This window comes from Lissotriton helveticus, chromosome 3_1 (assembly GCF_964261635.1).
Source record: "Lissotriton helveticus chromosome 3_1, aLisHel1.1, whole genome shotgun sequence".
Lineage (NCBI taxonomy): Eukaryota > Metazoa > Chordata > Amphibia > Caudata > Salamandridae > Lissotriton > Lissotriton helveticus.
This window is the reverse complement of record NC_136061.1, coordinates 806,125,317-806,143,961: the sequence shown is the minus strand read 5'-3', so window position 1 is coordinate 806,143,961 and position 18,645 is coordinate 806,125,317. Positions and strand designations below refer to the sequence as shown.

The window sequence follows — 18,645 nt, the reverse complement described above, 5'->3', positions numbered from 1 at the left end:
GATCCAATAGGTTCCCCATTCCCCTCAAAAGAGATTCTAAAGGAAAAGTATTGGGAAATGGTAATACACAATACATGGAGAAGCAATGAGACATCCTCACTAACCGGCGGCTTTTTGGCTGTCAAAATGACCCCTAGGCTAGAAAAATACTGGGATTTAATCACAAAGCCACATGACCGGAAGCTATTCTTTCAGTTCAGGGTTGGTTCACTACCAACTAGAGTGTTTACTGCCAGATGGGCACTAGGAGGTGATATCACCCGCCCTACCTGTCAGGCCAAAGTGGTAATACGCACCCATCTATTATTTGTTTGCCCCGCCTATGCTGTGTCTCAACGTGTTTGGCTGGGGCCAATCTGTAAACTATTATGCACCAGAAGGAGCAGTGAAGCATTAAGAATTTTACGTACCAACACGTCTTCTACTATTGTTGTTGCAGTAGCAAAGTCTTTGGGGTGATCATGGGCTATAAGATCAAGCTCAATTGCGTTACAATAAGGGAGTGTTCATAATTTCTCATTTGCACATGTACGAAGAAAAAAGATAATGAGTTGCTTTGTGAGGTAGAGAGTAATTTTAGCAATAGATGTTTTTTTAGCTTTTTGACAACGAATCTAAGACTAGGTTATGCTTTTAAAGAAGGTTTTAAACTGTTTTAATAAAATTAGCTTTTCTAATATGTACTGATCAAACAGGCTCTTCAACTGGATTCTAAAATCATATATATTGTGTGTTTTATGATATGTTTTGTATGACGCTTTTATGACTAATATGTCGAATAAAGCTTGTTTTGATTGGATTGGATTAGCAGATGAGTGCTTTTTGCACCATTCCTAACTTTTCTATGAATCTCAAGAAGAATTGAAATAAAAAACATGCACATCACAGATATCCAATTTTCAATTTTGCCTGCATAATCTATATCAATGTTTTGCTGTAGTATCCTAGTTATGGCACTCTAAGATGGTTGCCTAATTCCAACCAAAGTTCCCAAATAGAACCTTAGTAAGCAATGCAGCAAAATAAATCCACATTTTTGTATGTATATTCTGACTTTGAATAATTTTCATGACTACACATGTTATTATTGATCCATGTTGTCTCCTGACAGCAAACTCATTCTCAGGGTAATTTATAAACATTACAACTTTGAGTCTTTTAGGTAGCTTAGTCATCCACAAAGAGCATTATTTGAATCTGCATCTGATTTATGGACCCTTACAGTTGATCTAAGGCCTCTAGTGCATGATGGAAGTACAAAATGCATTGGCCTGAGCTGCTGGTAACTAATTAAATACTCCTGTAGGAGCATTGGGTGCATGTTTTATTGGCATAATAAGATTAAACAATATAACAACCAAACATGCATAATTGGATTCTCTCAAAATACCCTATCTAAAAATTACATAAATTATCAATGAGTTAGGGGATGCAAATTAATTTGAATTATTTAAATTTCAGCTTACGGATTTAATTTAATTAATGAAAATGTAGATGGAAAAAGACTGAACAAATATGAAGATCGACAAATTGAGAAAACAATACATTTTGTTTTATGAAACCGAGGAAGTACTTGATATAAAATATTAGTTACCTTCTTCACAGTAACAGCCATCCACACAAGGGAGTTCACTATCAACACATTGCTTTTTTTGTTGGCATGACACTGGACAACAGTTGATGCATTCATTGTAGATCAAATCATTTTCACATTCAATAGCTGCAAAAACATCAATATAAAGTAAGCTAAGACATAGCAATAAGACATCCTTGCTACCAGAAAACTATGTTAAATCTGTTAACATGATTTATAGAAACAACACTTTTCCTTAGTTTCCTTAAATATTTCAAGGTCTAGTATAATGTTGTATTTTTAAAGAACAGATAACATTTAATTGTTGTTTAATCTTGCTTCAGAGTGTCTGCCTTTAGCAATCAGCCCAAACAAATCCATCAAAGGGACAGAAGTAGTCTCTGGAGAATCTAAATGACTTATGTTTTCAGGTGATATGCTTTTGACAATAATCACCCAACAAACCCACTGACCTATCTAAAATGAGCAAAGCAATTGGGGGCAGTTTCTGCATATTCATGACAAACATGACAAACTCCTAAGAAGACTAGAAAACAGGATGAGTCTATCTGGCACAGTCCTTCTTTGGATCAAATCTTTTCTGGAAAACAGAACGCAATCATTCATGTCCAACAAGATTCTTTCACTCTCCTCACCTAACCTACTAGGAGTACCACAAGGCTCGACCCTTTCCCCCACTCTATTCAACCTATATGTCGTACCACTTACCGATCTACTACAGCAGGCAAACATCTCCTACCACATGTACGCGGATTACACTCAACTTTACATCAAGATCACCTCCATCAAAGAGATCAAGGCAATGAATCTAGCTCTCGAAAAAACAGTCCAATGGTTAGCAACCAACTTCCTCAAGCTAAACTCACAAAAAACTGAATTTATTCTAATCTCGCCCCCCAAAAACTACCAGGAAACAAAGCAATGGACCAAAATTATCACTGCTCTGAACTGCACACCAACATTGGTGGAATCTACAATATCACTTGGAATCACACTGGATAAGAACCTTAACATGCAAACTCACATCAACCTGATGGCTAAAAATGTTCGCTTTCACCTCAGCTATCTCAGAAAAATGAAGCCATTCATCGAAAATCCGGACCTCAAAACTGCAATCCAGTCCTTAGTCATATCAAGGCTGGAATGCGGATGTTCTACCCTTTCAGGGCTGTCTAAAATCTCAACCACCCCTCTAAAAGCCTGTCGCAACTCCACAGCAAGACTTATAACAGGATCTAAGAAATTTGACCACATATCACCTCATCTAAAGGCACTAAATTGGCTACCTTACGAAGCTCGTATTCACTTAAACTCCACAACACCCCACAATACCTAGCTTAGAAACTTACCTTATCTGGAGGAAACAGACACTCTAGGAGTGCAGACAAACTACTCCTGAAACCCTCGCGGATCAACAAGATTAAAACCTCCAACAGAGTATTTTTGGGAGCGGCACCAAGAATCTGGAACTCGCTTCCGCCTTACATCAGAAAAATCGTCCCAATACCTTTCTTCAAAAAGGAAGCAAAACTATTCTTGATGAACAAATTCCTCACTTAAATCTGTACAATCACCACGCTAACTCAGAACCTCAAAACTTTGACTACACTCGTCATCCACAGATATTTCGAAGCTATGACTCACATAGTATCTAATTGACTTTTATCGCTCAGAATTACTTTCTTCTCTGCTTTTTCTTTGAACTTTGTTATGCTGTGTTGATCACTGTTATGACATGTTTTTTTCTTTTTCTTTTTTGTATGCCACGTGTGCACTATATGTGATATCTAATATTTTGTTCATTATGAAAAGCGCTCTGATACCCTACCTTGGGTCTGGCTAGCGCTATAGAAAACTCTAAAAATAAAGTAAAATAAAATAAATTTAGTGTAATATAGTGGGCTATCTCCAGTTTATGGACAAAATTGTGAACATAAAAGATTATGACCACTTTTCCTTCACCTAGGAAGCTAAGGAAACAAATTATTGAGCACCACATTGACTAATATTACAAAAAATCTAATTACACTAAATATTTTCATATTTAAAATGTCCCAAAAAGAGACATAAACATATGGAACAAACGTAAAATCAGGTGCAGAACTATGATCGGCAGTATGACATGTAGCGTTCCAGAATTCTTCTGAACCAAGCATCAATAAAGCCATACGAATGTAATCGTTATTTACTTTCACAGGTCTATCTACTAAACTTGTAGCAATTCAACATAGAAGCACTGGGAGAGATGATTTGCAATCTTTATAACTAGAGAGACGATTTCAACTGCTGGGAATACTGTTCAGTATAAGGCAGTGCCTGTGCTTCCATAGTTCTCTAACTCCTAGATTTACATGGAATGTGAATACTCTTTTCATTCCTCTTTAACAGTACATCTTACTGCTGTTAATTTGAAAAATAGGACTTATTAGCCTTAATGATAAAAAAGTGTGTTTTCTATGGCAGATTTGCTGAAAGTGGGGAGTTAACCATAAATAGCTAGTATCTGTCCTCCGTGGAACAACTCAAACATGAAAATTCAAGTGAAAATTCTATGGACAAAATGCACATTAGCCATTTACTTCAAGATCATTCTAGCTTGTGCCTCAAAGCTGCAGTCTCTGTTTTATCTACAAAAAAAAGGAAATATGGAACTATCTAAAATGTTGTGTAGTTATTCAACTATTTCTGACTTTGATCAAATCCAATGCAAATATAATGTAACCAAACTTTGTGCTGTTAGTAGAAGTGAGCATCCATGTCTAAAATGTATAAAGGATGTAGATGTAAGAATTTGTTCAGCTTTAAGAAAATAAGACGTGGCTGATGAATCCTGACAGAGTCATCTTAAAGGGATTCCTGAGATGGCCTTTCACTCAAAGCCATCTTCACTCAATAAAGTATAACATTCAGGATGTTTGGATGCCAATGAAAATCTCTTCATTGCAATTATCAAATGACTCAGATGTCTAGAGATATAATATTGTAAAAATGTTGCTCTCTCACATTTTGTTCAATTGCTTGAGAGCTGATGAGTTTTGGAAAGACGTTTTTGTCAGTTTTTTCAAATATTGGGGAATAACATACTTAAGATTAAGCTTGTGATCTTGCTTAATGATCTTCCGTTCATAACATAATAGAACATATTTGATATCCAGTTGCTACTTAAAGCTTTAATTGTCTCCCAATCAAAGATTCCAAATAATTTGAAGTCAACACAGCAAATCCCCAGTCATTTTGTTTAATACAAATGTCATCAGCAACTATCCTGTAAAGAAGCTGTCAGCAACCAGTTAACCAGGAAGATTTGTTTTCAAACATTTGGAGTAAGTTCTTGTTGTGTATAATTAGCTATTTCCGTGTATTTTCTCTTTCTGATGCAGTATAGAATTAGTACAGTTGTTTTATTATGTATAGCATACTTGACATTTACAATATCTAAATAGATTTGTTTTTAAGTATTACTTTGTTGCTGTATTTAGGGTATGATAACATTTTGCTTTCCAAAAACACTCTTTATTTTACTGACATAGGTACATCATTAAATGTTTCTCTCTATTAGTTTCAATTCTTAAATCAACAAAGGTTCCTATCATCACATGACGCCTTCAACACCTTTGGGATGTGCCAGGTCGCATATGGAAGGAAGATATGAAACAAAAAGAGATAGCGATACAGACAATCACATCTTTGGTGTGATAGATAAAGCAGCTGGTAGCCAACTGACCATGACCTACTTTAGTCCAGAAAGATGTGGAAGGCTACTTGGCAGCAACTATTTGCCCAACGGATAGGAAATTATTTATAAAATTAAGGATAGGCCAACACCCTATCTCAGCACAGGTGGAAGAGTGCCTATACACTTGCTCTATTCATTTTGCACTCCTTTTTTTTTTAACTGTTTTTTATTATACTTTTGATAACACACATTATACATTCAACAGTATGTTTACTCCACAGACAGAAGGATTCAAAAAGACATTGTACTTTTCCTTATTCATAGAACCCCATATTTAAGGCATCATCATAAATTGAACAAAATCCTAAATGTAGACATTTTACCCTATCCCCTCCCTCCAACGAGCTAAAGGCTCCCAGATTCTTACTCCTAGGGCTCTCCCTGCCCTTCCCTTCCTAGCATAAATAGGTTTCTCTAGATTGTATGCAGCTATTACATTCGCCAGCCAGGTTTCTATTAGCGGGGGGGGGGGTCTTGTCAAGCCAAGCCCTTGCTAGTGTTAATCTGTATACTGACATGACGACAAACAAGAAGTCAGCCTGTACAAGATTACTTCCTTCTGGTCCAATTCCCAACAAAATCTAGATCGGGGTTAAAATTATCTGTATCACTAGTGACCTATCCAGGAAACCCTCTATATCTTTAATTAAGGTATGAAGCTGTGGACACGTAGCGAACATGTGAACGATATCTGCATCAGGGGAATTGCACCTAGGACAAGTCGTTCCCTCAGAACCCCCCCATTTAGCAATCCTTGCTGGCGTGTGGTAGAGTGAATATAAAGTCTTATAATGCTGGGATTGAAGGGGGGCTGAGCACAAGATAGTGCGGCCCAGATCTAATGACTCTTTAAAGGCTTCAGGTTCAGCCTCTAGTTTCTCTGTCCACTTACTACTAATTTTAACCATGTCATCCAATTTGCCACTTACTAAAGATGCGTATCCTGTCCTGATCGTAGACTCCCCACCACTAATTATATTCTCCATGAAATCGTTACAATTATATCCCGCTGTGCCCCCCTGCTTGTTACTCAAGAAACTCCTGACCTGCAAATACTTAAAGAAATCTCTTCTGTCTACTCTATATTTACTTAAAAGGTCCCCAAACTGTATTATTCCCTCCTGATTCCTTAAGTCGCCTATCTGTCTAATCCCTTTAACCTACCAAGCAGCCATTACGGAGTCAGTAAGACCAAATATTTAGAAAGAAGGGAGTAGAAACCGTGAGGCATGCAAGGAACACCCTAAAAAACTAAAGACCTGGATTCTGTTCAAAGCCTCCTACCTCCTAAAATGGTCATGGAAACAGAGGTTGCCCATAAAATGTGACGTAAGATATGGCAAAATTATTTCGGAGAAGGACCTATTTCAAGATCGCATTTTCCCATACTTTTTTCATTAGCCCCTTTACAATATGGCTTAAAGTTATTTTAAGGAATGTCTCTCTTTGTTTTGGAATTTGTAGTCTCATGTTTTTATATTTGGGTGCAATGCATTGTTGTGGGCTGAATTGAATAGTTAATTGTTGTTTTTGCACTTCCTTTTGGTTCTGGGCCTTAGTGGCTTTAAGTTTGTTATTCGCGAGAATGCAAAAAAATTCAACAACTGTATATATAGAAAAATTAAACAAGCTGGACAAATGTAACCATTAGATAGTTGTCCAGTAGTCAATGGGGTAGCAATGGCATCAAATTCCTAATGTTCATTCTCCGCAGTAAACTCTCTATGCTGTATGAACAAACAGGGAGATAGCACCGACCATATCTCTATCAGCATATGGCTCTCTAAACAATAATCCATACAAGCCTCCACTCAAAACCACATTTACAAACATCAAAAAGCACAAAGCAGAATTTGCCATTATAGGATGAATCAGCGACATATGAACTATGCCTAACATGAAAATATTACAAAACACCAACTATGGGTCCCATTATTAGTGCACCGGTCATGGCGGAGTATACCACCTGGAGCGAATGATGAAGGGGCATGGAATGATGTAAGTGGAGGAGTGCTAAAATGTGTGATATTGGCTTGTGCAGTCATGTGAAATTACAGCCAAATGACACAAAATTTGGCATATGTAAGAAAAATGGCATCATATTTTAGGGCAACATGCATCCTGACATTTACTTTGGACACAGAATGCATTCATACAAAAGAAACTGCAAAAAACAAATGCACTGTGAATTATAGCTTCTCTTGATTTGGCGTTTATGTTGCTTCAGTGCGTTTGCTGTAAATTTGTATAAAAAACAGCCCATAGTTGGGCAATGTAGTTTAATAACTTAATTTAAGGAATTTCGTGTAACAAGAGTAATGCAAAATCACCGAAGTTACACTAGGTTACGGCAGTATCAGGCAATATATTAACTCAGGTCTGATTGTCATGTGTACTCTGTGATTTCAATTAGAATTGAGGAAATACTTTAGGGGGTTCAGGAATAATTAACCTATTTGCAAAGGTTATTCCTTATTTATTACCATGGTTTCATCCAGACATTTAAGTATCTTTCAGAAGCCAAAGTGTTTGGATAAAACACACAGAGTTACCATGGATTCTGTATTCCCAGTGGGGCTGGTAACTTCTGTTACTTGCGTCTCCCTTGCGTAATCCACCTGTCTTCTTGTTCATGGTGAGTCCCAAAGTGGTTAAGCGTTTTACAATGTGTGTTGATTCCTATCTGCCCTCGCTTATAAAAACAAATGACCTATTTATTAGCCCCGCTAATTTTCAGAATTATGAACTCTTCACTTCAAGAAAGAGGACAGAAATGGAAATTGTCTGAAATATTCATGGGTAACGCTTTTTCCTAAACCCTGATTATGCGCATCTGATCTATTTTTTTTATATACTCTAATTACCTGCATTACTCTTTTTATTCAAATACTCAAGAAGGTGGTAATGAGACAATACATGTCAAACATAAAATACCATGGGCTGCTTGGAGATTTCATGAGAGCACTGAAACTGCAGTGTTGGATGTGAGGGAGAGGATGCTAGATTAGGGCACTAGGGCTCAACACCACTATTGGTATTGCTGGATCTCTCGACTATCTTTGACACCACAAACCAAGGCATCATAATAGCTAGATTTCAGAGAGTAGCAGGGATATCCATGATTTCATAAACAGGTGAATATTACTTGTAAAAACACACCTTCCTGTTTGTAAAGGACAGAGTAAGCGCAACACCCATATTACCATTCTTTGGAGTCCCACAAGGGTCACACAATCTCTCCTGTTACTTAACATCTATATGAAAGTCTGACAATATATGTTGAAGGTAGAGGTGGTGGGGTTTTGCATCCTAAGGAGTAAGTGAAAGATGCACTCCTACTACTTATTATTCTTAGTGAGCAACATCTAGATATGGATGCAGAAAAGCCACCTTGTTTCAGTTTCAGAAAGATACAGCTGCTGATATTAGGCTCAAGGCCACGTTTGAAAAAACTTAATATGTTCAATGAAAAGTAGAAGATAATACCGAAGTAATACTTTTTAAGAAAACCACTATTGTTGGGGCTGAATTGATTACAATTCTTATCATGGAAAACATACTAACAACCTTTTTTATAACTATTATTCCATCTTTTGACTGCACTTAGGGCCTTATTTAGAGTTTGGCGGGTGGGCTACTCAATCAAAAGCATGGTAGTCTTCCCCTCCATATGTGCATTAGAGTCAATGGCACTTGTAATACCGTCAAGGAGACATATGCAATGTTTATGACAGAGTACCCTATTGCCCAAGCTTTAAATAAGGACCTTAGCTCCTACTAATTACATGGAAATAACTTGCTAGTGAAATGCGCATGGTTTGTAACAGTTTGCATTATGTTTGTTCCGTAAAATTCCCAAAATTCTGCCATTGCACCAGATTGCTCAATTACACCGCTATTCTTGGCGAAAGCATGGTGCGGGATTGCGGGAACAAAGTGAAGTACCACAAACTGAGTGGCTGTTGTTCTTGTCAGTTGTGTTTTTGTGAATTAAGTGGAATGCATCCTTGAGTCAAAAATTGATACGAGGATTCTGTTTACCCTAAAAAGTAGCTCTAAACGACGGTTTTGCACTTTATGAAGTTATGCATATTTTTCCTGCTATTTTTCAAAATTACATAAAAGCAAATTAAACAACTTTCGTACACCCCTGGAGATAACAGAAACACTATTGCAAGTGTAATTGTTCAGTCAAGATTCTATTACTTTAGCACTTCCAAGAATATGATTGCAGATTCCAAAATTATAAAATTCGGCCACTACAGAAGTTGCATGACTAAACCATCAAGAGCATTCGAGTCCAAATATTTATCCTTTACACTGGCTCCCAATTAAGAGACGTGAAAGTTTATACAGTGGTGATAATTCATAAAATCATAAGCCAGTTGTGAGAAATTGGGTTGTTGGTTGACTGGGGTTTTAGTCATGGTCAAGCAACAGCCATAATTTTTGTCAGGATGAAGCACAAAAGTCACTAAATGAACCTTTGCTTAACCCTGGGTAGATTGGCACTAAAAAGCAGTCAGCCGTAACTTAGAGGCAATGTATGAAGTATTTCTGCAGCACACAAACAATAATAAAGTAAAAACACAACACAAGAAAACTCCCACAGCAACTTAGAAAAATAGAATACAAATCAAATACATTCTGTGACAGCAAAATGTAAAAAATCCAATTCTAAGAACTCGAGTTATGAATTTTTAAAGTTTTAATAAAATCTAGTGCCTAAAATATCAAAGTACCAGCCACGGACATATCGTTGTGTGGGACAAGGTCAAAGTCGGAAAATATGATCATCCGTGATGCAATGTGGGTCAAATTCAAAATGTGGATTGGGCCTAGTCGGTGCTTACATTCGGATTTAGAAGAAATATTGAAAAAAAGTTTCTGATAAGGTAAAGCTCAGTGGGACAAGGCTGCTGGCAGTGTCCAAGGAGGTAACATTGTCATCGGGGAACCACTACATGAAGTCACAGTAAAGATTTCTACGTTTGGACATTGCTACGTTTTTGAAAATTGAAAACCTCCAGTGGGACGATGTAGGAAACTGTAGCTGAGAAGAGGTCAAGGTGGCCAGATACTCCTTTGGCAATGGACAGCTTAATATTAATTGCTGTTGCGGAGAAGAGCGTATTGGGAGCTGCTGCAAAGTCAGGCAGACCGGCGATGTACCTTGGGTGGATGGACGGGGAGGATGATCTCAGTCTCCTCTCTGTTTTCTAAGCAGTTTTTAGCCCAAAATGTTTGAAATCACAAGTTTTGGATTTTGGCTAGCTAGGCTCTTTTAGGGATGTATGACGTTACAACGCAGGCTATTACAACGCCTGCCTTTACAACGCGGTTTTTACATCGCAATCCATTACAACGCTTAGCGCTTTGGGGTGCTGGATAGTGAAAAGTTTCATTTACTATTCCAACACCAGTCCCCGTGGACACTAGGGAAGGTGTTGGATAGTAAATTAAACTTATTCCCTATCCTAGAGCGCCCCCCCAGCACAATGCGTTGTAATGGTTTGCGTTGTAATGACCGCGTTGTAATGGTAGTGCGTTGTAAAAGTTTCATTGTAAAGGTTGTTCACCCTCCTTTAGCACTACCACCAAGGGTCTATGACTGAAGGGGCACCACTTTTGGGGGCTCAGGACATACTCAGGCTAGGTCCAGGTGTGGGTTCAAGTTGATGGGAGCCTGTTATGACCCTGTGGCTCTGAACAGGAGGCCAACAAAACTAGCCCTTGAAGTCACTCTGGTAGTCTTCAGTTCAGGTAAAGAATCAGAGCTCAAGCAGCAAGGCAGGCCTCTGAGCCTTTAAGGCAGGCTCCAAGAGGAAAAACAGTCCTCCCAGATATAGCAAAGCAGTCTTGTTCAATACATAACAGGCCACTGCAGCAGGCACTCCTCTAAGAGTCCTTCTGCAGACCCAGAAAGTGAACTGAGGAGTGTATCTAAGGGTTCTATTTTTATACCTGGAACCTTCTTCAAAGGAGAAGTTTTTAAAGGCTGCTCTTTGTAGTGCTGGAAATGTCCTGACTCCCCCACCTTTGCTCCAGGTTAGCTGCAGGGACAATGCAGTGGGGACAAGCCAATTGTATTCAGTTGCAAGTAGGGCTGTGCCCAGCTCTGTCCCACCAACCTGCCAGCATATAGCCCATTCAAGCACAACTTATCCCTCTATTGTGTGCCAGTCTAGGAGGAATTCACAAAGTCTAACACCCAGTCATGTGACCAAGTACAGGCTGCAGGCACCAAATGGTAAAGAGCAGGAAAATACCAGTTTCTAAATGTGCCATTTTTTAATTTGTCATTTAAAATCTGACTTTACCATTAAAGAAGATTTTTAATTATATTTTCATAGATACCAATCATGAAATGCTTATCTGTTCCCAACCAAAAGTTAGCACTTATTGAATGTAATAGGGCAACCCAATATTATTCTGTGAGACGGGTAGGCCTCACATTACTGAAAAAATAATTAAGTTTTTCATTACCAGAACATGTACTACTTTAAATTACATGTCCAACCTTTTGAATGCAATGCAACTTCCCAATGGGTCACCTAGGGCATAATTTAGAAGTGACATATATTCACTAAAAATGGAGTTTAAGGCTTGGTAAGGGATGGTTGTATTGACAAGTGAATTGGCAGTTTAACACTGCATTCTGGTTGCAATGCCAGGCCTGGAACATTTTTTAAGGGGCTACTTAAGTGGATGGCACAGTGAGTGCTGTACGCCCACCAGTAGCATTTATTTTATAGTCCCTGGGTATATGGTATATCACTCTACAAGGGGTTTGTATGTAAATTAAATATACTAATTAGGTGTAATGCAATTTTACTATGTTTAGGGGAGTGAGCACACGCACCTTAGCACTGGCTAGTAGTGGTAAAGTGATTAGAGTCTGAGGGCCAACAAAAGCGAATTTCAGCAAAAATGGAGGGAGTCTGGCAAAATGTTTGGGGGAAGTCCACTCTAAGCTTGACAAGTCTAACACCAGTCGAATAATTTAGTGTGCAAGAAACCAAGGATAAGGTCTTATTGTTCAGGATGTGTTCTGAATTCTCAAGACAGGGAATATATCATTAGAAATAGGCATAAATGTACACTTTGGGTGATAAAAAATATTAAATTACTGATCATTCCTGGTGAGTAATGTGGTGGAATATTCTTTAATTGGAGCTGAGAGAAAAAAACAATGGTTAACTAGTTTTTACAGCCACCTTAAAACGTTCCTCTTCTACACTTACCCTGTGCGGATGTGTGGAAAAAAATGGCCTTTAGATAACTGAGAGTTTATGGTGGTTAAAAATGTACTTGACGTGACTTAAAATTGTCAGTAAGAAAATAATATTAATAAGATCTTTTGCTGAAATAAGGAGAAATACAACCTTGTAAATATTCGAGACAAAATAACAAATCTATGGGCTTAACTATGGAATGACAAGCATGGAGCTAAAGGACATACCAGGCATTTAAAATATAGTGAAATAATAGGACTTCTGTCTGATATTTCAGAAATAATTAAACCTACTGGTATACTTCTCAAATAATCTCATCATATACAATAAGTAGAGAAGGTGATTTGTGTGTGTTGATAATTAATGCCAAAGCATGCCATGTTCACGTTTTTATACACCTCTGAAATACACTGACGTGTCACTCAGTAGAGTGATAACACATTTTCTTCAGACTACTAGGCTTTTTTTAATCAAATGGGATGAGTGTAAAGAAGAGAGGCTGTGAGGAAAAAGAGGTATGTTGAAACATTTGATCACACATGGCAAGATTGAGGTGCCAGCCTCCAACTGCCCACTCGGAATCACTTCAAACGTCAAACCTCCCCTTAACATTCTTTTTTTGTCACATCTGTTTATTGGCATTTTTAAAAGATGTTACAGTGCAATAGACATTGCAATAGTGGCAACTCCGCGATTGGGCATGACCGTTATACATTCATGCACTTAAAACACTACAATGTAGAAACATAGCAGTCCAGATACATTGAGCCGCATGTAAAGGATAACCACCCAACACTGGCGTGAGCGCATGGTGCCGAGGCAGCCGGCTCCAAATTGGTCTATGACTGTCCACCCGCAGAGCTCATTACAGCAGCAGGTTTTAGGGTGGATCCTCTCAGGATGGACTCGCGCACAGAGATGACTTTATACAACAACTATGAATAAACAAAAGGAAGAAAACACTAGCGGCAAACATAACAGCACTTATACCAGTTGATTCCTTTCCCCCTCTTCTCCCTCTCCCCTCCCCTTAACATTCTTATAAACAACATTCTAAATAGAAGAGGGCATGTCCAAGATGGTGACCGTAGAGACACATAAGTGGTAGCTCCGTCCCACCAGCACTAAGGATCCTGGATTATATTATCAGATACCCCATCCCACTGGGAAAAGGAGTACACATGGTATACCTACAGCGTCTCCATAGCAGGGACACGGACGGTGCTGGAGCATCTGGACCAGTAGAAATCAATTCACATCCTGTAACTCATGAAGACTGATAAAAGGCTCTGAGCAGGGCTGGCATGTATTCCAGGTGCAGCTCCCCCATCCCTGCATTGAAGAAGTCTGCTTGGCCTGAAGATTACTGAAGCAGAGCCCCTCAACCGTGCTTAGTGGCACTGCAGAGGTTTGGGTGGGGCTGGCACAGATTTGAGGGTGCCACCATTGCTGTAGTCAGACTCGGACCCACCGCGCATACAAGTAGTATCAATCATGTTTATCAGTAGATAATCAGCCCGCAACCTATCACCCGTGAGGACTGGTGTGGGGCTCTGAGTGGGGCCAGTGCAGGTTCTGCGTGGGAACCTCCCAGTGCAGATACCATACAGCAGTTGTGGGAATCCACAGAGGACACTCCTGAGGCCCTCTGCCCCAGCTAATTTACACTGTGGGGACCTGGACAGGCTAAGTGCAGGGTTGCAGTTGCGGCTTGGGTGGTGGCCCGGGCCTGGTCCCACAGTGCTCACACAGACCGGCAGCTGTGATGCCTTGTCGAATGGCACCTCTAGGGGGTGTGAATCTCTGTGAAAAGGACTTGATGTGATCACAAGGCTGTCCAGCTAAGGACAGCCAGACACCACAGTGGGCCGAGGGACTCCTAACCCCTCAACAAAGACTAGAGGTGACATCTTGTAAGGACCTAGCCCTTTCTCCCTCCTCGCTGTACTGCCTGCCACAACAGATTGCTCGCTGCTCATCATGGTGAAACAAAAAGGGAACAAAATGGAGGATGGGACTACAACTGCCACACAGGTACTGACCGAGATGATCCCGACCCCCAAGATGGCCTCTGTGGAGTGGATGCTCTATGATCAGACTGAAAGATTTCCTGAAATCCTAACAGTGGTAAGTAGCTCAAAAGCTTCCCTTGAACCCAAGCTGGACATGCTGATAATTGATAAGGGGACCTCACGGAAGATCATAAAAAACTTAAGAAGCGGGTGAGCACAAATGAATCAACGTTGCCCTCATGATGTCTCTACATGACCACAGGGCAAACACATATTGCAGAATTGCAGAAAGAGGTCAGTTTGCTGCGACTTAGGGGGGATAACACAGAGGGCTGTTACAGACATCATAATACCAATTAGGAGATCTATCAGAGAAAATAGAAGGCCTGAGAATGAACTTGTTTTTGGAGCTCTGGCTAATATAGTCCTTGCCATACTGCCTCTCCCCGGGAGTGCCCCTAAAACAGTTAGTGGTGAGATTATTCAACTTCAGAGAGATTTATCCTACAAATTGCCGAAGCTAAAGGCACATGGACAGTGGAGAACAGTACACTCACGATATTTATGAATTGCACAACAGTTGTACAAAGACATCATAAAGCCTTTTACCCCGTGAAATGACTCAGACTCCTTTACATCAAATATGCATCAGCAGCTCCATTGCAATGATGGAGGAGCATCGCCCCCCTGCCTGGCTCTTGAATCGTTTGATTTTGCATTTGCCAGCTCTGAGCCATCACTGTGGGAAAGGGGCAGGACCGAGGCATTGGTGGTGGGAGGAGGAGTTCCGCTTGCACTCCACTCCCTTAGTGCTCATGTGTATTTGGTCGGCCCTCTCAGGCTGACCAAAACACACATGCGCACTAAGGTTTTTTCCAGCCTAGTTGCATTGTGCAGCCAGGCTGGAGAAACCCAACAGACATCCTGGCCTAAGCTTAGCGTCTTTCTTGCCCACTCAGGCCAATCCCCATGCCAGGGAGTCTTTCCAAGGGGCTGCTGGGATCAGGCAGGAAGAGGAGAGGTGGAGGCGGCTAAAGGTACGTAAAAAAAAAAAAATATATATATAGTATTTCTAACTACCCCACGTGTGCCACTACCACCCGACCCCTTCTGCGTTCCCTCCACCTGCCTCACAACCCTTTGTTTATGACGACCGCCACTGCAAATATGCTCTGCTCAATATTCGGCAAACTTAAAGTGATGGAAAGAGACAAAGCTTTATTCTTTTCCTCCCTGAAGGAGGCATGGAAGTGGCTGGAAACAAAAGATGAGGTGATCTCTCAAGCCTCTACAGATGCAGGAGAGGGGTGGGAGATTCAGAATAACAGACATCATTCCAGAAAGAAACTCTGTGGCATGCCCACGAAACAACAAGCTTCTTTTGAAATAACCCAGGTCATTGCTGAGATTGAAATAATTGTGACCTCGAATGTGAACGCCCAAGACTCTGAAGCAAACCATCTGGAGTCTCATGACAGAGAACTGCAAGTGTGGCTGCATGTCACACCAATGACGTCTGATCTACCAATGTGACTAAAGACACGCTATATCCTTTGATTTGTATTAACGTATTCTAACCCTGTTATCTACTGTGTCGAACTGAGCTAATTTGGGTAATACACTATTCACATAGTTTAACCAAACCAGTGAAGAGGAAACAACGAGTAAGGCATGTGGGAGCACAACTCATTATAATACATACTTGGGAGAATGTGATGGTCATCCCCCACGGTTCAGATTGAATATCAATTGTTTGCCAGCTCATTAGGGACACTGATTGACCATTGTTTAATTTGACATTTTCAGGTATTCCTTCTTTTTTGTCACCTCACATGACCCTCACACAAAGCTTTCCACGGACCGAGCTATGATATGCAAAATGGGGACATGAGTTAGACTAGTTGGACCTTACTACATTATAAACAGAGGGACTTTCACATTAATACCATGACCACACAGGGTTACTGAGTGCTCATATGAAATGTGAAGGGGAAAGAGCACACATGTAAAAAGGCATAACATCCACATGTACCCTAGGCACCATTTACAATTTGCATACCTTGACAAGACACTCAGGGTATTTCAGGGGTGTCCGGAAGCGGGTGGCCCAGGGAGTTCTGCACACTGTCCTATATTCACGGATCAACCCAAAAGGCTGGTATCTTAAAATAAGAACCCTTGACATTAGTGGCAGTGTACGCCCCCAATGCTGAACTGTCTCCTTTCTTTGCCTCTTTATCCCAGCACTAACACGCTCTGCGCTGTCCCCAGGAGTGCAGTGTGGGGATTTTAACAGTGTCCTGGACCTGGCATTGGACAGATCAAAGCCACCGATAAGTCCTTCACGACCGTTTGCAGTACACCTGAAAACAATGCATGGAAGGAGGATGGTTCTGAGGGAGGAGATCCTGAAATTAAAAAACTGTATGAAAGAACTGGAAGTTGCCAGCATGGCAAACCAGGGCCTCCAACACACACTAGCAGAGCTTAAAAAGGAATACAGGAATACTCTTAATAGATTGTAAACCCTAGATTAGAAAGAGTATTTAAAATGCCAACATGAAATGGGTGATAAGGTGGGCAGATAATTAGCTTGTTGCTGGAGGCAGAGAATCTCTGTACCCAATTGGAGCTGTCTGTTCCGAGGTGGTCAAGTAGTTAGCTTCCAATTGGAAAACAATTGGGTCTTCGAGTCCTATTACAGGGATCTGTATAGGGCTGCAACAGAGACTGTTCAAGGTGTGTCCTTAGACTACCTAGAACATATAGAGATCCCTACTATAAACCCATTACAGGCACAAGAAATAGAGCCCTCCCCCTGACTATTGAAGAAAAACAATACGCACTCCAACAGATTGTGACATGCAATATCCCAGGCACGGATAGGTTCCCAGTCTAGTTTTATACGACCTCTCGTGCCCAGCTGGCACCATCATTATTAAAAGAATACAAGAGAGCCAGGGAAAGAGGTACACTGTCTGATTGCAAGAGGAAAGACCTTATAGTGGTACTTACGAAAACATAATGAGACCCCCCTAGAGCTGGCTTCATACTGCCCACCATCGCTACTGAACCTTGATTATAAGGTCATTGGCAGACCCCAATATTACAAACTATAGTTCATCCAAAAAAGGATGGATTTACTTTGGATAGGAATAAGTTTCTCAACCTACATGGGCTGTTCCAGATCATGAACTGGGCATGCAAGACAGGAATGCAATGTTTGGTGGCCTCCTTAGACATTGAAAAGGTCTTTGACACCTTGGGGTAGTCGCACGCTGGGCGGTGCTCAACAGGATAGGAATAGGACAAGAGTTCCTCAAGTAGATAACACTATTGTACACAAATTTGGTTGCAAGAGTAAGCACAGGTGGGATTGTTTCATATCCAATTTCAGTGAAAAGAGGCACCAAACAAGGGTGACCCCTCTTGTTTGCTCTAGCAATAGAGCACTTTTATGTTATGCTGATTTCTAGAGAGCACTATTCACCCTTGAGAATATCCAGACACTTGAGTTGGTGTGTCTGTGTGTGCTCCCCTTACAGTTATTCGAAGAGCCAGGTGTGGTATATGACCATTTACTAAGACCACTTACTATGTCATCACATTCTTGAACCAAGGGGGTTTGAATATAAAGAGTCAGTATAAGGTAGGCTGGGGGATGTGATGTAACTTTTGGTGTTGGCTGGAGAGATTACCTTGAACTAATAAAGAAGATAATCATCAAACTTGGGAGTACATGTCGCTTCTTTACATTGGCGACAAGCTGGAGAAGGAACTTTATTTACTCTATTTCACAGCAACAACATCAAATTAAGAGGAACCACAACCTTAAGGAAAGATGATGAATAACAAAAGATGAATTAACAGACTTTCTGTGGGATTCAGAACCAGGGAACCAGGATCAAGTTTCCCAAATCAGACTGTTAAATTATTTGCTGTGCAGAGACCAAGAGTGGTGGTATTCATTTAAGGATTTTTTTAAATTGCTAACGCATTGGTTACCCAGCTGTTACACAGCATACAGCTAGCTACTCCATTAGACAGCGCTTATGACAGGACTCACCT

General features: G+C 40.3%; 1 protein-coding gene across 1 annotated transcript in view; it reads right to left on the bottom strand.

The window, feature by feature from the left end:
* The window catches only part of OTOG (otogelin), a 1,048,712-nt gene that overhangs the window by 817,556 nt on the left and 212,511 nt on the right, over nucleotides 1-18,645 (bottom strand). Inside the window, exon 9 of the mRNA XM_078682941.1 lies at nucleotides 1,595-1,720. Coding sequence (XP_078539067.1) covers nucleotides 1,595-1,720 — 126 coding nt within the window. The remainder of the gene's footprint in view (nucleotides 1-1,594; nucleotides 1,721-18,645) is intronic.